This window comes from Megascapheus bottae, unplaced genomic scaffold (genome assembly GCF_031878675.1).
Source record: "Megascapheus bottae isolate mThoBot1 unplaced genomic scaffold, mThoBot2.hap1 HAP1_SCAFFOLD_154, whole genome shotgun sequence".
Classification (NCBI taxonomy): Eukaryota; Metazoa; Chordata; class Mammalia; order Rodentia; family Geomyidae; genus Megascapheus; species Megascapheus bottae.
In genome coordinates this window covers 176,827-195,314 of record NW_028327569.1, presented here as the reverse complement: position 1 = coordinate 195,314, position 18,488 = coordinate 176,827, and the positions used below count along the sequence as shown (strand labels likewise).

Below are 18,488 nucleotides of genomic sequence, written 5' to 3'. Positions count from 1 at the left end.
CTTCGGGAGCTCAGAAGAGGGAGGCGTCGTGGTGATTCCCAGCTGTGCTGCCGGCAGGCCCCGCGGGAGGGGGCCGTGCTGCCATTTGCCGAGATGGGCACTCGTGGAGGAAGGGCGGGTGCGGGGCGAGGGGCCGGGGCCGGACGAGTCCCTTACGGACTTGATGACTCTGTCCCAGTGGACGCGCGGTCGGCGCGTGTGTGTCTCGGGGGCTCACACGAAAGGGTCCGAGCAGGAGTTAGGAAGCTGGCGGGACGCAGCCTCCAACACCGGCGTCTGGGAGGAGGAGCTGCTTCCCCCGCAGCTGCGATCGCGGCGGGGAGGCCGAGAAGAGGGCTGCCCAGACCGCACGGCGCGCGAGCTGCCATCGCAAGCCTGGGCCAGGCCGTCTCCTTCCAAAGGCCCGAATCCGTTACGAGTCCGAAGGGAGAGGCAGGGGTCGTGGACGAGTCGAGGAACTTACCATGCCTGCGACGTGGTTGTGACTGGAGCCCGGAAACGTCAGTCTACAGGGTCAGTGAGCTGGACAGGAAGTTACGTCATCGCCGACTACGGGGCCGGGCTTGGACCTCTAGACTACAACTCCCAGCATGCCGAGCAGCAGTACGTCATGGAGCATACCATTGTGTGTCTCCTCGCCGATGGCTGGAGGAGCGGGAGCAGGAAGGCGTCCTCCCGCCAAATTGAGTTTTTATATCCTAAGGACTGTTTATGGCAAATCACTCTGCCTTTTTGATGCGCGTTCTGGCTTTTTCTCGTCCGCCCCCCGCAGAGAACTTGGAATGGAGTCTCCCGTATCCATAGCAACGCCGCACAACAAACGCTAGTGCAAGGCAGAACGCCTGGAAAGGACGGGGTAGTCATTCCCCTGGGTGCTCGTGCTTAAGTTTGCGCACCTACGGGCCCTCGCGGCTCCTACCGCGGAGTTAACCCGGTCTAAAGGTGGGATCATCTGATCTGGGTTGTCGGATCTAGTGCTCTTGCAAGAGGTGATCCTAAGGGGACATAATTTCCTCACCACCTCAGCCCCAGCTGAGTCTTCTTCACCATCCCCCCCTCGACACTTTATCCATACCTCTTTGTAGGAAATCAGTCATTCCCCATTCATGTGACACTTGTCTACTAGATTGTAGTGGGGGGCAGCTCTCTCTCTCTCTATATATATATGTCTTAAAATCTGAATTTTCTGACTTCTACTTGTGTACCCGACTCAAAGGAAGGTTTGCAAAGTATCTGTCAAAGGAGTGCATGAATGAATGCTTGAATCTGCTCAATAAAAATTTTAGAATTATTAAATGGGAGGACATGTCCAAGGCAAGAACTTTTCTGCCTGTCTTCCTCCGTGGCTGACTTAGTTGTGTGATTGTGGAGTATCCAGCACATGTAGTCTCAGCTGGAACCGGTAGTTCAAGTCCAAACCAGGCAGCATAAGAAAGTTCCTGGAAAAGTAGTGAAGAACCAAATTCCTACCATTGTTTCTGTTTTTTGCGGAACCCACATTTTAGTAAGGAAAGAACTCCATTTGTATTATACTTATTTTCCTGCCTTCTAATCTACTACTAGTGTAATAGACCAAAACAAAGTTTTTACATTAGGATTGTAAAATGATGGCCCATTAGAAAAGCCATGATGAAAGCTTGAGAGCAGAAGATCATGATGCTGTGATAGCATAAAAAAGGTGGTGAACAAGTTAAACAGTCTGAATGAAACATCGCTGTTAACTGGGAAGGAGGGACAGAGAGGGCACAAAGAAGGATCTGGATAACAGAAAAAGTGCAATAGTACTGTGGCTGAGAGCCCAACCTGAGAATTAGAACTAGAAGCCCAATCAGATTGCTGCATCCCAGGCATTTTGTAGCCCATGATAGGATGATTTTTATTTGAAAGCCAGACCCTATCTTAAAACACAACCGTGGATGTTTTCTATTTGGTGATATATGATGTTGACGGTGGGCCTTGTGTGCTTGAACACTTGTAGCAGCACAGAAAAGCTTTTCATGGACTGTGGGTGGAGAAATGAAACCACCTCTCACCAAATACCACTGATGTTTAGTTTCCAAGTGTACTTGATCAGAGGAAGAAGTCAGATGGGTAGAATATTTCTTTTTCTTAACCTTTACATTTAAACTGAAGCTACATTTGCCCTTTTGATGTAACACATTAGCAATGATTCACACAGATGAACCCTAGTTGCAAAGACGTGAGTGAGCATGCCAAGGGATATTGGAACAGCTTGTTCTGAACTCAGGTTCTTATTTTGGACTATAATCAGGAAAGAGGTAGAGCAGGAGTCTGGCCTGGTGATTTGATCTGTGTCCCAGGGCCACTTTCTGAGAATGAACTGTACTGTCATCTGTGCTCATGTCTCCCTGTAAACTTAAACTATCACTGGTAATTACTGGCCTCTTTGTGCTTCAACCTCTTATTCTGAAAAATGAGGATAATAGCACCAGGGTATTAGTAGCAAACTAGGTATCTAGTGGGTCGTGTTTAGCATTAGTCCTAGCGTGGACTCCATATGCACTAATGCATGCTGGGTCCACAGTGTAGGTTGTGCTTTAAAAAATGAAGCATTGATACAAAGATATTAGTAGCTCACTGAGCCTCCTTTAAGGAATGTATATAATTAAAACATTTTCATCCTTCCTTCCTTTTTATTTATTTGCCAGTTCTTGGTCTTAAACTCAGGGCCTGTCACTGTGCTTTCTCAAGGCTAGTGATCTACCACCGGAGCCACAGCACCACTTTTGGCCTTTTCTGTGTATGTAGTACTGATGAATCAAAGCTGGGGCTTTGTGTATACTATGCAAGCACCCTACCACTCGGCCATGATCCTGGCCCTAAAAACACTAATTTTGAAAGTAATACTTGCATGTTTAATATGATATTTTACCTTTTGTTTGTGAAATCATTTAAAAAGAAATCTCCCTGTGGTCTGATCATTACAAATATTCCAAATTCATTCATTATAGAGTGTTGTCTGTTTAGTTGTTTGTGTTTTCATTTTGCCCAAACCATTATCTTCTCCCTCCCCCATCCCATTAATGAACTAATTTCGCCAGTGACTCATTTCTTATATTCATTTAAATTTGAAAAAAAATCTTCCACATACTGCAAAGCAGTATTTGTGCTTTGCATTTTGAAAAGCTGTTACAAGTTTCAATATTATAGACAATTCAGGATGTCAGATTCATTCAGACTATGCCTACAATTCATTCAGGCTATACCTATAATTTTGGTTTTTAAATCTATATTGAACTTCTCACATGAAGGATATCATTTATCCATGTTTCTCCTATACCAACTGGCTATAATTTTCTTTCGCCTGCCTGCCTGCCTTCCAGCCTTCCTTCCTTCTTTCCTTCCTTCCTTCCTTGCTTCCTTCCTTCCTTCCTTCCTTCCTTCCTTCCTTCCTTCCTTCCTTCCTTCCTTCCCTCCTTCCTCGTTTCCTTCCTTCTCTCCTTCCTCTCCTCCTTCCTCCCTTCCTTTTTTTGTTGGTTGTAGGGCTTGAATTCTGGGTATGGCTACTGTCCCTAACCTCTTCAGCTCATGGCTAGTGCTCTACCACTTTGAGCCACAGTGCCACTTCCAGTTTTCTGGTGGTTAATTGGAGATGAGTCTCATGGCTTTTTGTGTCTGGGCTGGCTTTGAACCACTGTCCTTAGGTCTCAACATCCAGAGTAGCTAGGATTACAGGCATGAGCCACCTGTGCTCATCTAGTAATTTTATTTCCAACAAATATACAGCGGATGCCCTCATACATATTCCTTGGTGATTTGTGTGCATTTCACATAGAGGCAAAGGGATTCTTCCTGGGGATAATTTTGATTACGAGTGTTGTTCGCCACACCACCAAGTAGATTCCTCAGTAGCCTGGGATCATTGTTATTATTATTACATAGTTGTACATGGGGATTTTAATTCAAACGTCAGTTTATGAGTACATTGCATCTTGTTCAATACCACTCCTATTGTTTTACTGTGAATGTTAGCAGTCTTAGGCTGAAAATAAATTGCATTGAAATATATATACAGTAATGACTCTTTGGCTAAAGTCTCTTCTTTTATTTTTTAGTGTAAAGCAAAAGTTTGTTTTACGAGAACCAGTAGCTTTAAGGAAGTTTTAGAAGTTGCAACTATAAAAAGCAATCATGCCTGTAGAAGGAGGAAAGACAGACATGGAGCGGGTTGGCCTCTTCAGCGAGATGGAATACATCTCTGTGGGTGATAAGTATATATCACCATATAATCGTAAGTATAATTAGTAGCCTGCGGCTAAACATAGTGAATTTTTTCTGTAGAACAATTGAACTTTACATGTAGGGTAAATGTTGTGGTCAGTGTATTAAAGTAGTGAGATCTGAACACGGCAATACAGTTAAGAGCTTCTAAGAGTAGGAAGCTCCTGGTGTATCAATTCCTTTTCTTTATTATCCTCAAAGTTAGTTTCACTTCTTTCCCCAAAGGTTCCTGGTAAGTGTCTCCCAGAATATTTTGCTTTTAGATGGATGGGACACCTTACTATGCAAACAATATTTCTACTTGTACCCTGAATGGCAATCTACCACCGCTTTCCTGAAAAGTGAAATGCTAAATGAATAGTTGAGGGAATTCTTAGAAAATTCAGAATTAAAATGCTTAAAAAATAGTTGGTGTGTATCAGTTAAATGTTTTGACATCTAGAGACTGTTGTGTGGCAGAAATAAAATGCCCTGTTACGCAAACAACTTAAGGTAAGTATTAAAAAATGAAAAAAAGCCTATACAGTATTTACTTTGCCTACAGAAAGGAATGGGATGACCAAGTGCTAAAAGAAGGCATTGTTAATATATTTGTACTATTGAATTTGAGTTGAATATTAAATATATCACTTTTCAAAAAATAAATAGTTAATCAGCTATTCAAATTCACATTGTATGAACCACTTGAATTATGGGTTGTATACACTTCAAAACTGTTTTCATATTTTAAAATTTCCCAAATTAAGCTGTCCTAGATTCAAACCATAAATGTTCTAAATATTTACAGATTGCTTTTAAGCCAAATTACTGGGATACTAGTAGTTTTTTTATACAAACAACAATTTAAAAGTTTATTCTGTTGATGGGCATTGGGCTGTGTCTGTCTTGTTTTTGATAATTAAGCACACAAGTGCCCTCTTGACTTGTACAACTAATAAATGTTATTAAAAATTTATAAACCAAGTGAAGTCCTGGTGACTCATGCCTGTAATACAGGCTGACATCTGAGGACAGTGGTTCAAAGCCAGCCTGAGCAGGAAAGTCTATGAGACTCTTTTCTCCAGTTAACCACCAGAAAAACCAGAAGTGGTGATGTGGCTCAAAGTGGTAGAGTGCTAGTCTTGAGTAAAAGAGCTCAGCAACTTGGGGCCCCAAGTTCAAGCCCCATGATCAACAAAAAATAAAAATAAATACAAATCTATGACCCATTCTTGTTCATGCCTTTGGTGGACAGCCACTCGTGTGTTCTGAGCATATCCTTAGGAGTGGAATTGCTCCAATTTGGAGGCAACACTATTCTCTTCAGCCTGTCCATGTATTCTTACTGATCACTGTTTCCCAGTTGGTTTGCTGGAGGAACATTGGGTTAGGTGATCCTTAAGTTTTCTTTTAACTCTAGAATTCAGACTTCACCCTTCATGTTCAGATAAAATCTCTCAGGTCTTAATGCCTGCCTGGCTACCTGCCTGCTTGCCTCCCTTCCTTCTACCTTCCCTCCCTCCTTTCCTTCCTTTTCCTTTCTGTCTTCCTTCTTTCCTGGTGCTATGGCTTGAACTCACTACCTGGGCATTGTCCCTAAGCTGGTTTTACTCAAGACTAGCACTCTACCACTTGAGTCACAGCTCCACGTCCAACTTTTTAGTAGCTAATTGGAGATGAGAGTCTTATGGATTTTCCTGTATGGGCTGAGCCACCATTCTCACATCTCAGCTGAGTAGCTAAGATTACAGGCATGAGCCACCAGCACCTGGGTTGGCAATATTTCATTTAACACAAATTTCAGTGGTCATGTTGACACAGTGTTTTAGAGCTCAAACTCAGTCACATTTGGAAATTTTCCTGTTATAAAAGATTTTCATGCCATTAATTACTACTGATCTCAACATTATAATATTTTTCTTTATTTTTAAAGGAGCATTTAATGAGGATGCAACCAAAAATAGACAGATGCTGCCCGGGGGATCAAAATTAATGTCAGGTCTTCAGGCAGGTTATTTTGATCCTCAGTTTACAAGGATTTTTGAAGGCGAAGGCTATATAAATATGAATCAAGTGAGGAGACAGAATATGATGGAACAAGCCAAAAAGAATATAACCAAAGCTTTCATCCCCAGTAGTGGAGGGAAGAAGCCGTAAGTGTTTTGGGGGGGAAGTATCTTCAATATACTTTCTGGACCTTTCTTTATCTAGCTGGAAATACATATAATTTTCTGTAGGACTTACAAATGATAGTCTATATTTACTGTGATTCTTAGGCTAGTTTATGTATTGGGCAATTGAAGTTGGTAGGTAACTGGAAATATATTCTCAATACGATAATGATTTTTAATTATCTTTATAACTACAAGAGTATACGATAAAACCAACTAAATGATGAAAATAAATTTGTTCAAGAACTTTGCAAGAGACAAGTTAGGGGAAAATTATCTTGGTTTATCAGATCTACACTCTACATTACTTTTGTACTCAATTATTTTAAAGATAGACATTTTTAAAATGAAATTAGGAAAAATTAGGAGAAACCTTTTTTGATAAAAAAGACTAGTTTATAAAAAAATACAGTATTTTACACTGTTGGTGGGAGTGCAAACTCGTTCAACCACTATGGAAAGCAGTATGGCAGCTCCTCAAAAGACTAAACATAGAGCTCCCCTATGACCCAGAAATTCCACTACTTGGCATTTACCCAATTATCCAGAAACAAGGACATACTAAATCCACCAGCACAAGAATGTTCATTGCAGCACTATTTACCATAGCAAAGATATGGAACCAACCTAGATGTCCCTCAGTTGATGAGTGAATCAACAAGATGTGGTATTTGTACACAATGGAATTCTATGCTGCTGTCAGAAAAAATGACATTATCCCATTTGTTAGGAAATGGAAAGACTTAGAAAAAATCATATTAAGTGAAGTAAGCCAGACTCAAAGGAACTTAGGCTCAATGGTTTCCCTCATTTGTCATAATCAGTAGAAACCTTGGGCTCTCCTAGCAGAGATTTGCAATAGAGCAAAACCTTGATACAAAAGGCCATATAGTAGGACACTAAATGAAAGAATCTCTAGTATATAGAAACATAAGCCATATAATGAATGATTGTTGTTCTTAAGGTACTATGTTATCTCTCATCTCTTTTGCTGTCCCTTGGTTATCTCATATTGTTACAGTATCTCACTTTGTTACCTGATATATCGGATATATTTGTATTTGGTTATTTGAAATTTTATAGGGAAGGGGGGAAAACAAGATGAGGGGTGAGGGTGGGGGGAGGGAAATGGGGACCAAGACATGTGAAAGGGTATCAATGTATGGGAATTAATGCACCATCTATCTGGCAAATATCATGTAACCCTTCTATTAATTACAATAAAAATATATGAAAAAATAATAAAAATGAGGAACTTCTCAAAGAAAAATTAGTGCACCATCTATCTGGCAAATATCATGTAACCCTTCTATTAATTACAATAAAAATATATGAAAAAATAATAAAAATGAGGAACTTCTCAAAGTATTTTAAAATCAGTGAGTAGAGTGAGTGAGGATGACTATAGTTAATGGAGTTTCTATTTGTATGTATGAAAATGGAATGATAAAATCTATTGAAATTGTTTAAAGAAGGGCAAGGGGGAGATCAATTATGATACATTGTTTTACATTTGTGGAAATATCCTAAAAGAAATGCTCTTATATAATTTAATGTGTGCTGATAAAAAATAAAATCACTGTGAAAGATACACACGAGAGATTTAATAATAGTTTGACAGTTACCATTTAAATAAGTGGCTTACTGAATAAGACCAGGTAGCCTATATTATTTATGTTATAGAGTTAAGATTTAGAATATCATTCATTCTTACTATTGACTCTCTCGATTTAGAATTTATGATAGGATAGATCTAAGTCTTATTTGATACTTATTTGCTATATTTTCTTCAATGCAAATACATTTTTTTTCTTTTTCATATACTGGGGCTTGAAGTCAAGGCATTGCTCTTGATAGGCTGGCATTCAACCACTTGAGACTTCCTCCAGCTCTATTTTTGCTGTTTATTTTGGAGTCTAGAAAACTTTTCTGTCTAGGTTGGCCTCAAACTATGATTCTCTAGACCTCTCAGCCTTCTGAGTTAGCAATGCAAAAGAAAGCCACTGGCGACATTTCTACAGTTCAGATTTACTTGTAACAGGCAGTATTGTCTTCTCAGCAAAATTTATGATCTTTATTAGGATTTTTATTCTCCATTTTAGTCCTCCTTGGGACTTTATATTTTATTTTTCAACACTAAATACTCACTAAATGTTAATATTTTAAATATTATTATTATTTCTTGAACTTCTTTATTTTTCCAGGTATTAATGTTGAACTGTATTTTTTGTCATTACTTTTTCATGTACTATGTTTTACCTTTTAAATTACCTTTTTAAATTACATTTTCTTGTTTTTTAGTCTTCTCCTAACCTGTGATAAACTTTCATCATAGTAACTGTGAATTGACACATTGATACACTAGCTTATAATGTGCCTATATTATTCATCAGGCAAAAACGATTTTATAACTAGATTAGCTTTCCTTTCTTTGAATAGTTCATAGATATAAATAAAAAAAACCTTGTAATTTGGTGGGATATAGAAAGTATTCCCCAAAAGAGAGACTGGTGATTTAAATAAGCAGTCCTGATATAGACACTTATTCAACATCAAATTCTGGATCCTAGGATATTTTCTTCTTCATAATTATTAATATATACTTCTTACTGACAGATTATATATTTTTAAATCAAGTATCAATATTGCCTTTTTCCAGATCCCAGTGGTTCACACTTACCATCCTAGCTACTTAGATGGCTGAGATCTGGGAATTATGATTCAAAGTCAACTGCAGCAGAAAAGGCCTTTAGCCTATTATCTCCAATGAATCAGTTAAGCTGAAGTGGAGGTGTGACCCAAGTGGTAAAGCACCAGCTTTGAGTAGAAAAGCTGAGCAAGTCCATGAAGCCCTGAGTTCAAGCCTCAGTACAGACCAAAAATCTCCCTAAAATATTTTAATTATGATATATTCATTGTATATATTAATGGGTTTTAGTGTGGTATTTCAACACCTTCATACAGTGTGTACTGATCATACAGTGTGTACTGATCCCATTATCTACCTGGCCCCAATCACAGGCATTGAATGAATTCTCAATGTTATGACGGTTCAGTGAGTGCTTTAATCACATTTTAGTTAACTAATGCTAATCTAGAATTCACTGCAATATCATTACTTAATATTATTCTTCAATTCATTTTAACATGTTATGACAGATGATCATAAGTAGGACTTAATAAAATAGGCAGTTAATGTTAATATTTTACCAAATTTGGTATTTTTGTTATGGGGGTTTGAACCTGGGACCTCTCCTACTGAGGATGCCTCCAGCTCTTTTTTGTACTTGCTGTTTGGCTTTTTGTCAAAGTACATAATTAATTGGACAGTGATCCTCCTATTTCAGACTTCCTATAGGAGCTGGGTTGACAGGTACACGTGACCCTGCATAGCTTCAACTGAGATGGAGTCTCCCAAACATTTTTGACCGTGTTGACCTGAGCTACAATCTGATTTCATTCTCCTTTATGGCCAGATGATAAATACACCCACTGTACTCCATTACTTATTGAGAATGGGGTCTTGTGAACTTTGTACCCAGGCTGGCCTTGAACCATGATCCTCCTGATCTCAGCAAGGATTATAGGTGTGAACTACTGGAACAAGGTTCAGTCTAAAATTTTTTTTTGCCAGTCCTGGGCTTTGAACCCAGGGCCTGAGCACTGTTCTTGTGCTTTCTCAAGGCTAGAGCTCTACCGCTTGAACTATAGCACCACTCTGGCCTTTTTTTCCCCTTCTATGTATGTGGCACAAAGAATTGAACCTGTGTCTTTGTGCATCCTAGTCAAGCACTCTACCACTAGGCCAAACTCCCAGCCTAAGTTTAAAAAATTTTTAACCTGGCTGGGAGTTTGGCCTAGTGGTTAAAGTGCTTGCCTAGCATGCATGAAGACCCGGGTTCAATTCCTCGGTACCACATACATAGAAAAAGTCAGAAGTGGTGCTGAGGCTCAAGTGGTAGAGCTCTAGCCTTGAGAAAGTCCAAGGACAGTGCTCAGGCCCTGAGCTCAAGCCCAGGACTGGCAAAAAAAATTTTTTTTAACATAAATATCTGGTGTTTTGTTTGTGTAGACTATTGCATTAATGTAAAAACTTAAGTGGCAACTTGGAAATTAGCATGATTGTTAATGGAATTAAGTATTTTTCTTTCCAAAAGTAATAGTTTGAAATAATAGTTTTTATAGTTTTCAATGAATGGATGTTCAGAATAAATCATTTATTAACCAGCTTGCCTTAAAATGCTTGAGTCATCCAAAAGCATACAAATTCTGTTTATTGTTTACAGGCCACTATACAAACTGGAGTCACCCTGATTTCCCACATTATGAAGTTTTATGTGGAAAATTTGAAATAGACATTAAAAAATTAAAAGCATATCTCAAAATGTATGAGTTTAGCTGGGCACTGGCTACTCAGGATGCTGAGATCTGAGGACTGCGCTTGGAAGCTAGTCCAACTTGTGAAACTCTTACTTCCAGTAAACCACCCAGACAAAGCAGGAAGTAGCAAGAACACTAATCTGGAGCACAAAGACTCTGAGGGGCAGTGCCCAAGCTCTGAGTTCAAGCCCCAGAACTGGCATACAAAAAATGTGCTTTTGAAAAATTAGAATAGATTAAAATGCACAGAAAAAGATATTTTTCTTAATAGAGTCAAGCAGGCAATTCCTTTATGTCTTTCCCCCCCTTCTTTCGGTATTTGGAATATTTGCGGTGAAGTGTCTCAAGTGAAATTTGACATTTTAACCTCTTTCTTTTTACAAACCAAACCCAACTGTCCTGAAGGAGTGGATTGGGAAGTTACTATGGAACAATAGGAGGTCCTGTGCCATTCTTCAGTGCTCAGGTAAAGCCTAAGGATAAGTATGAACCTCCTGGAAAGAATTTATACACAAGCCCAGGGAAGAAAGGAACTGGATATGGGTAAGATACTCTGCATAGCTTTATATCATTTGTTTTGAAAGAAAACATTGATTTCTGAACCCTCTGTAACTCACCATTATTTATTTTTCCTTCTTTAGCTATGCAAATGTGACCATAGGCAAGCAATTACCACACTCTGCCGATTTCTATGATGAGTGGAAAGCAAGTTATAAGGTAAAATGACCTCTGACTTTTCAACCCTTCGTTGACTTTGCAGGTTCACTTGTGATCAGAATATTTTTTCCCTCTCTTTGTATCACTGAGGCAATTATAGATGGATGCTTATAAATTGGTGATAAGTTTAACCTTCCTGATATGAAATTTCTGGTTTTGCTCTAGATCCTCATCCTTTCCAGGATGATTCTGTAGCTCCTACTGTAGTTATTCATATCTGTCTTGCATCTCTCTAAACTAGCTGTGACTGTGAGTCTTCTGTTAACTTGGTGAAGATCTTACAGAGTGGAGAAAGGAAGGGGACACAGAAGAACAGGGATTTTTTTTTTGCTAGTCCTGGGGCTTGGACTCAGGGCCTGGGCTCTGTCCTTGGGTTTTTCCAAGGCTAGCACTCTACCATTTGAGCCACAGAACCATTTCTGTGAATATGGTACCGAGGAATCAAACCAAGGACTTCATGCATATTAGGCAAGCACTCTACCACTAGGGCACACTCTTGGCATCAGAAATTTAAAAGGATTAAAGAATAAAATTTCTGAAAGACCTTTGGCCATATTTCTACTAGCAAAAATCATCTCTCAGGTAACTATTTGAGATGTCATTTAAATTCACTGTTGAATAATGAAATTCCAGCAAAAAAGAAATATATTTTATAACGAATTTTGAAAATAATTTATTTTCACATACATTGTTTTGCTAATTTATGCACAACCAGCAGTTTTTATACTTAGTACTGTCCTGCAAAACAAGTGTAACATAAGGGCAAAAAAGTCTGTTAAGCTTGAGTAATAGGTAGATAGATACTCTGTAATATGAAATTGTTACAAGGTAAAAATTAAGTTCTTGTAATAAAATGACACAATCTACTATGTACCAGGTGCTTTATATCCATAATTTTATTCTTCACAACACATTAAGGAGAGTTTTAGTCTCATTTACAATTATAGAAGATGTGACACTCTAAAGGATAACTAACTTTCTAACATTCTCTGAGAAATCCTTAAAAGGCAAGAAGGAACTAGATTTGAACAGGACACGAGAGACCAATCCTTGCTTAAATAGAACTAATACTGCCTAGACATTAAAACTTTGTTCAGGCAATACATTCTATCAAATAAATGTATATGCCAAACAAATAGACATATACTTATTCAGACGTCAGCATATTTTTCTTTTTTTTTTTTTTTGCCAGTCCTGGGCTTGAGCTCAGGGCCTGAGCACTGTCCTTGGACTTTCTCAAGGCTAGAGCTCTACCACTTGAGCCTCAGCACCACTTCCGACTTTTTTCTATGTATGTGGTACTGAGGAATCGAACCCGGGTCTTCATGCATGCTAGGCAAGCACTTCAACCACTAGGCCAAACTCCCGGCCCATATTTTTCATTTATAAAACAAAGTTTAGGACAGGAATGTTTTTAAAAGTGTGTTCAGCAGTATGTATTATAAAATCTACATGTTTATATTGAAATGTAAAAGAAGTTTCTTCTAAATTGTTTCCAGTTTATATAACTTATGCTATGTAATGTCAAACCACTTAATTTATAGAAATACAGAGAAGAACACCACCGTTTAATGAAAGGGACTCCATTCAGGTTAAATCTTTACCCAAGGGACTATTTTGATGTTAATCCTTACTTCTTTGAGAAAACTTTGCCTCCAATTAAAAAAGAAGTGAAAAAAGAATTACTTTCAGGAGCTTTTAAACCCTCTTCTCCTGGAAAAAAAGTAAGTCTAAATTCACTTTAAGTAAGCCAATTCATTAAAAAAATTCCTTTTCAGTAGTTGTACAAAAGTTTCTCTTTTTGTATTATTATTATGTTTACTTTTTGGGTTTCCTGGGGTTGGATTTCAAGACCTGGCCACTGTCTCTGAGCTTTTTTCTTTTTGGCTCTGGACTTAGTACTCTGCCACTTAAGCCACAGGTCCACTTCTGGCTTTTTTGGTAGTGTATTGGAGGTAAAAGTTTCATAGGCTTTTCCTTCCCTGGCTGGCTATGAGCTGCGATCCTCAGATATTAGCCTTCTGAGTCGCTAGGATTACAGGCATGAGCCACCCTTGCCTTCAAGTAGTTGTGCAAAGGGGCACCTTCAACAAATCAGTTTATAAATGCAGTACATCTTGATCAGTATCACCAGGAGAGGAGTTTCAATTCAACATGTCAGTTTATGACTGCAATGCATCTTGATAAATGTCACCCCTTCAGCATTCTTTCCATCTTTCACAGCCCTAGTGTAGATAGCTTTTTAAAGAATGTGAAACCAACTCTGTAGACTACCAAAGTATGAAGTTCTTCAGGGCCTAAATTTGTAGAAGCATTTCATGAAATCTAGTGAAATTGTTTCATTTTTCTTTGTAGCCTGGTGGAATGAAGGCTGGAACATTTGATGCATATCCAGCACATTCTGTTGAGCCAACAGTGGTTAAATTCAAAAAGGAGATTACTGGAAAAAGTGACAAGGTTTTCCATCCACCAAATGGACCAAAAAGCAGACCAGTTGAAAGTATAGTGGCTTTGAATGTCAAAAGGTAGGAAGAGCTTTTACTTGGCTTTTACAATGTCTATCTTTTATACTTCTTCAAAATAATCTTTTATCAATGCATACTTTTAAAAGATTGTACATTTGACCATGATTAGATATATCAACACCTTCTGTCTACCTGTCTTCCCTGTGGAAGTCACTACGTTATGAAGCATGATTTGAATTCCATCAGCTATAGATATTAGAACATCAGCTATTTCTCAAAGGAAATTTCTTAGTACTTGTTAGGAAGCCTCTGGCATCAGAGAGTTCTATCCTTACTTTGAAATAACTTTCAGTGCAAACATCGGCTTTTCTTTTAAAAAATGAAACTCATAGATATCTATAATATATACATGTATTTACAAATAATGTATACAAATCTACACACATCCACTCATACATATGCACATACATATATACATACACACACACACACACACACACATATTTTTTGCTAGTCACTGAGGCTTAAACTCTGGACTTGGGCAATATCCCTTAGCTCCTTTTGCTCTCTACCACTTGAGCCACAGCTCCACTTCTGGCTTTTTCTATGATTAATTGGAGACAAGGATCTCATGAACTTTGCTGCCCTGAATGAACTGTAATCCTCATATCTCAGCCTCCTGAGTAGCTACGACTACAGGTGTGAGCCACTGGTGGTACTAGGTTTTAAATATATTTAGTTTTAATATGTGATATATAAAATTGAAGTCCCTTGTATAGTTTTGTAACCTATTACTCCATTCCCTTCCCCCCACATCACTCCCTCTCTCTTTCCAGTTCTGGGGCTTGAACTCAGGACCTAGGCTCTATCTCTTGACCTCTCTGCTCAAGGCTAGCAATCTCCCACTTGAGCCATAGCACTACTTCTGGGTTTTTCAGTTTATATGGTACTAAGGAAGCAAACCCAGGGCTTCGTGCATGCTAGGCAAGCACTAAGCCACATTCCCAGTCCATTCATCTCTTATTTGTTCACTTATCTTTTTCTTTTTCCCTTTTAGTTTTACTGGGGTCTGAACTCTGAATCTTGTACTTGTTAAACAAATTCTCTATCACTTAAATTATCCCCTTTTTCCTTTAGTTTGGTTTTAGACCTGAGCCCTAGTCCTAGCCTGGTCTTGGACCATGACCTGCCTATCTCCACCTCCCAAGTATCTGGGATTACAGGCATAGACTACCATGTGCAGCCGTCTTATTTGAATATACTTTGCTTCAGCACATGAGATATATAAAATATATTGATTTTTTTATCCAATCTGCTACGTTGCTAACATTTGTTCATTTACATTCTACTCTCTTGCCTTTATTTCCTTTTTTCCTAGTGTCAGAGCCTGATATCAGACTCTCAAACTTGCCTGGCTTGCTTGCTCAGCTTGTCCTTACCACTTCAGCCATACCACCAGTTTAGATTATTAGTTTAATTATTTTGGAAATGGATTCTTTTCAGACTTTTCTGTCTGGGCTGGCTTAGAACTGTATAGCTGGGATCAATTTTTAGATTATTTGACTTTAATTTTACAAACTACTAACTTTTGGGGCAATAGTTAAACATTTTCACAGGAGGCTGAGATCGGAGGAATATGGTTTGAAGCCAGCCCAGGCAAAAAAGTCCATGAAAGTCTTATCTCCAATTAAGTACCAAAAAATCCAGAAGTGGAGCTGTGGCTCAAGTGGTAGAGCACTAGCCTTGAGCTAAAAACTCAGTGACAGTGCCCAGGCCCTGAGTTCAAGCTCCAGGATAGACATATGCACAAAAGAATTTCCTGTAATAATTGTCCTTTTAAATTTTATCTATTTCTAAATATATCTGACTTCCTTTACTTATTTATTTTTGCTGGTTCTGGGCTTCGACATTCTCACTGAGCTCTTTTTGCTCAAGGCTAGTGCTCTATCACATGAGCTACAGCACCACTTCAGGCATGAGCCATTAATGCTCAATGATATCTGACTGTAATCAAGGTTTAAGTTGACAGGAACATTGCTTGTGGGCCGAAGATGTGTGTAGCTCAGTGATAGACTATATATGCCTAGCGTGTATAAAGTGTCAAGGTGCTAGATAAGATACCAAAAACTATAAGAGGAACGAATCATTTTATGTGTAATCACCATTAGAAAATTATGCGAATAAGGGCCGGGAGTTTGGCCTAGTGGTTAAAGTGCTTGCCTAGCATGCACAAAGACCTGGGTTCGATTCCTCGGTACCACATATAGAAAAAAGCCGGAAGTGGTGCTGAGGCTCAAGTGGTAGAGCTCTAGCCTTGAGAAAGTCCAAGGACAGTGCTCAGGCCCAGAGCCCAAGCCCAGGACTGGCAAAAAAAAAAAAAAAGAAAATTATGTGAATGTTTACAAATTATGACAGGACACAGAATTTTTGCCTATAAAGTGCAACTATAAAATTAAATATATGTTATTTTCTAATTCTAGGACACTGAATACAAGTAACTACAAGACTGCTTCACTACAGTCCTATTAACCGTGACTCCTTATGAGTGGAATAGATATATTCCCTTATATGTGGAATAGATAGCTCAAGTATTTTGAAGGAATTTCAACCTGCAACTCTAATATTGTCCTTGATTTCAACACTCTCACTTAATAAATAATATTTACTAATAATTTAAGGTGGGATGTCTGACTTACGTTAGATCTGTATTTCTAAGTGTAATATACTATCTAGTTACTAAGCATTAAAAAGTAGTCTATGACTCGAAAGAGTTTACTTTTAGTGTTAAGAAGTGGGAGGAGGGAGGGGAGGGGCAGTGGTAAGGATTGGAGGGTGAAAAGTGCACAGCAAAATCTTAACTTCCTTTATTTGGGAAACATTTAAAATAAACTGTAGTAATAGTCAAATGACATAACATATCAAAACACTCAGCAGCAATACAAATATTATACCTATTTGTGTTGTATCATACATGGGTATACATGGTTCCAAATTACAAGGTACTAGGTCTTATATTTGTAAGTTATACAAAGCAACATATTATGAGTTGAGGGGAGTGAGAATAAACTTATTGGCATGGCATCTGGCATGAGAAGATAAATGACTTTGTGTTTGGCATCCTTTTGTATCTGTCTCTAGCTCCCTAGAGCTGCCTCTCCTGGAGCTTCTATCCCTCCTCAGCCCTACTAAGGCATCAATACAGAACAAAAGGATGCAAATTTGCTATGCAGATCTAAAAACAACTATGGTTTCTATATCAGAATGTTACTTCAGAATATGAGACATCACTAGGGATAGTCACTTCATAATAATAAAGGGCTCAGCTTGCCAATAGGACATACACGTGCTGAAATATGCATTAATGAGCTTTAAACACCCAAAACTAACACAGGTAGAATGAAGAAATCTTTTTCTCTCTCAGTAATTTTCAGAACTGGTAGAAAGAAAGATGAATAAAAATATAGATTGGACTGGGAGTTTGGCCTAATGGTAGAGTGCTTGCTTAGCATGTACGAAGACCCGGGTTCAATTCCTCAGTACGATATGCATAGCAAAAACCCAGAAATGGTGCTGTGGCTCAAGAAGTAGAACTCTAGCCTTGAGAAAACCCAAGGACAGTACTCAGGCTCTGAGCTCAAGCCTAGGACTGGCAAAAAAAACATACAGATATTTTCAGCACTCAAATTGCTGAGTTGATATTTATAAACTATTCCATGCAACAATAGCAGAATATTATTTCCATGTTCACATTAAGTACTAATGAAGATAGAACATATCCTGGGCAATTAAACAAGTCTCACTGAAAGGCAAATTATACAGATACGTTCTCTGATCGTAACAGAATTTTAAGTTAGAAAAATTAAAGATAGAAATGTATCTGAAAATCTCCAATACTGGGAAATCAAGCAATTCAGTTCAATTTTCCATCTAATGAAGAATAACAAGAGAAATGTGGGGTATTTTGAACTAAATGAATATGAAAACATATTAAACTAGATGATATATTTATATAGTACTTGAAAGGAAAATTACAGCTTTAAACATAGGTAGTAGAGAAAAATAAGGATCCTTATTCAAAAAAGTGGAAAAGTGACAAATTAAGCCTTAAACAAAGCTAAGAAATGATTAATGATTAAAATAGAAAAAAAAATCAATGAACTAAAGCAAATCAATAGAGAAAACCTGAAACAAGAAGCTGTTTTTACACAAGAACAATGAAATTAATAAACTCTAGCTAGGTTGATAAAGACACAACAGGAGACCCGAAACAACCAGCATCAGCAATATAGTACATTTTCACAGGACCGATGAACATTAAAATATAATAATATTACACTTTTATGACAATAAATTTGTAAATTTGCGTGAAAGGTTCATATCCCTCAGAACATACAATTGACCAAAACTGACTAAAGAAATATTTGAATAGTTCTATATCTATTAATGAAGGATATTTTGCAAATTTAAAATCTCAGAAGGTTTGAAACACCAGTCTTCCTGGTGGTGTCTGTTATAGATTTTGTAAGAATAATGT

The 18,488-nt window shown here is 38.1% G+C and overlaps 1 protein-coding gene across 4 annotated transcripts in view; it reads left to right on the top strand.

Annotated features, from left to right (window-relative positions):
* The first annotated feature begins 757 nt into the window (after nt 1–757).
* LOC150039632 (cilia-and flagella-associated protein 96-like) overlaps nt 758–18,488 on the top strand; it is a 32,064-nt gene continuing 14,333 nt past the window's right edge. Inside the window, exons 1-8 of one of the 4 annotated variants that reach the window (XM_090327709.1) lie at nt 764–989; nt 4,077–4,252; nt 6,155–6,374; nt 11,178–11,315; nt 11,414–11,489; nt 13,034–13,213; nt 13,845–14,014; nt 16,435–16,626. In XM_090327709.1, the coding sequence (XP_090183835.1) occupies nt 4,153–4,252; nt 6,155–6,374; nt 11,178–11,315; nt 11,414–11,489; nt 13,034–13,213; nt 13,845–14,014; nt 16,435–16,483 (933 nt within the window). In that variant the 5' untranslated portion in view covers nt 764–989; nt 4,077–4,152 and the 3' untranslated portion in view covers nt 16,484–16,626. Of the gene's footprint in view, nt 990–4,076; nt 4,253–6,154; nt 6,375–11,177; nt 11,316–11,413; nt 11,490–13,033; nt 13,214–13,844; nt 14,015–16,434; nt 16,627–18,488 lie in introns of those variants that run through there. The other 3 variants (XM_090327708.1, XM_090327711.1, XM_090327710.1) reach the window with 3 other exon arrangements.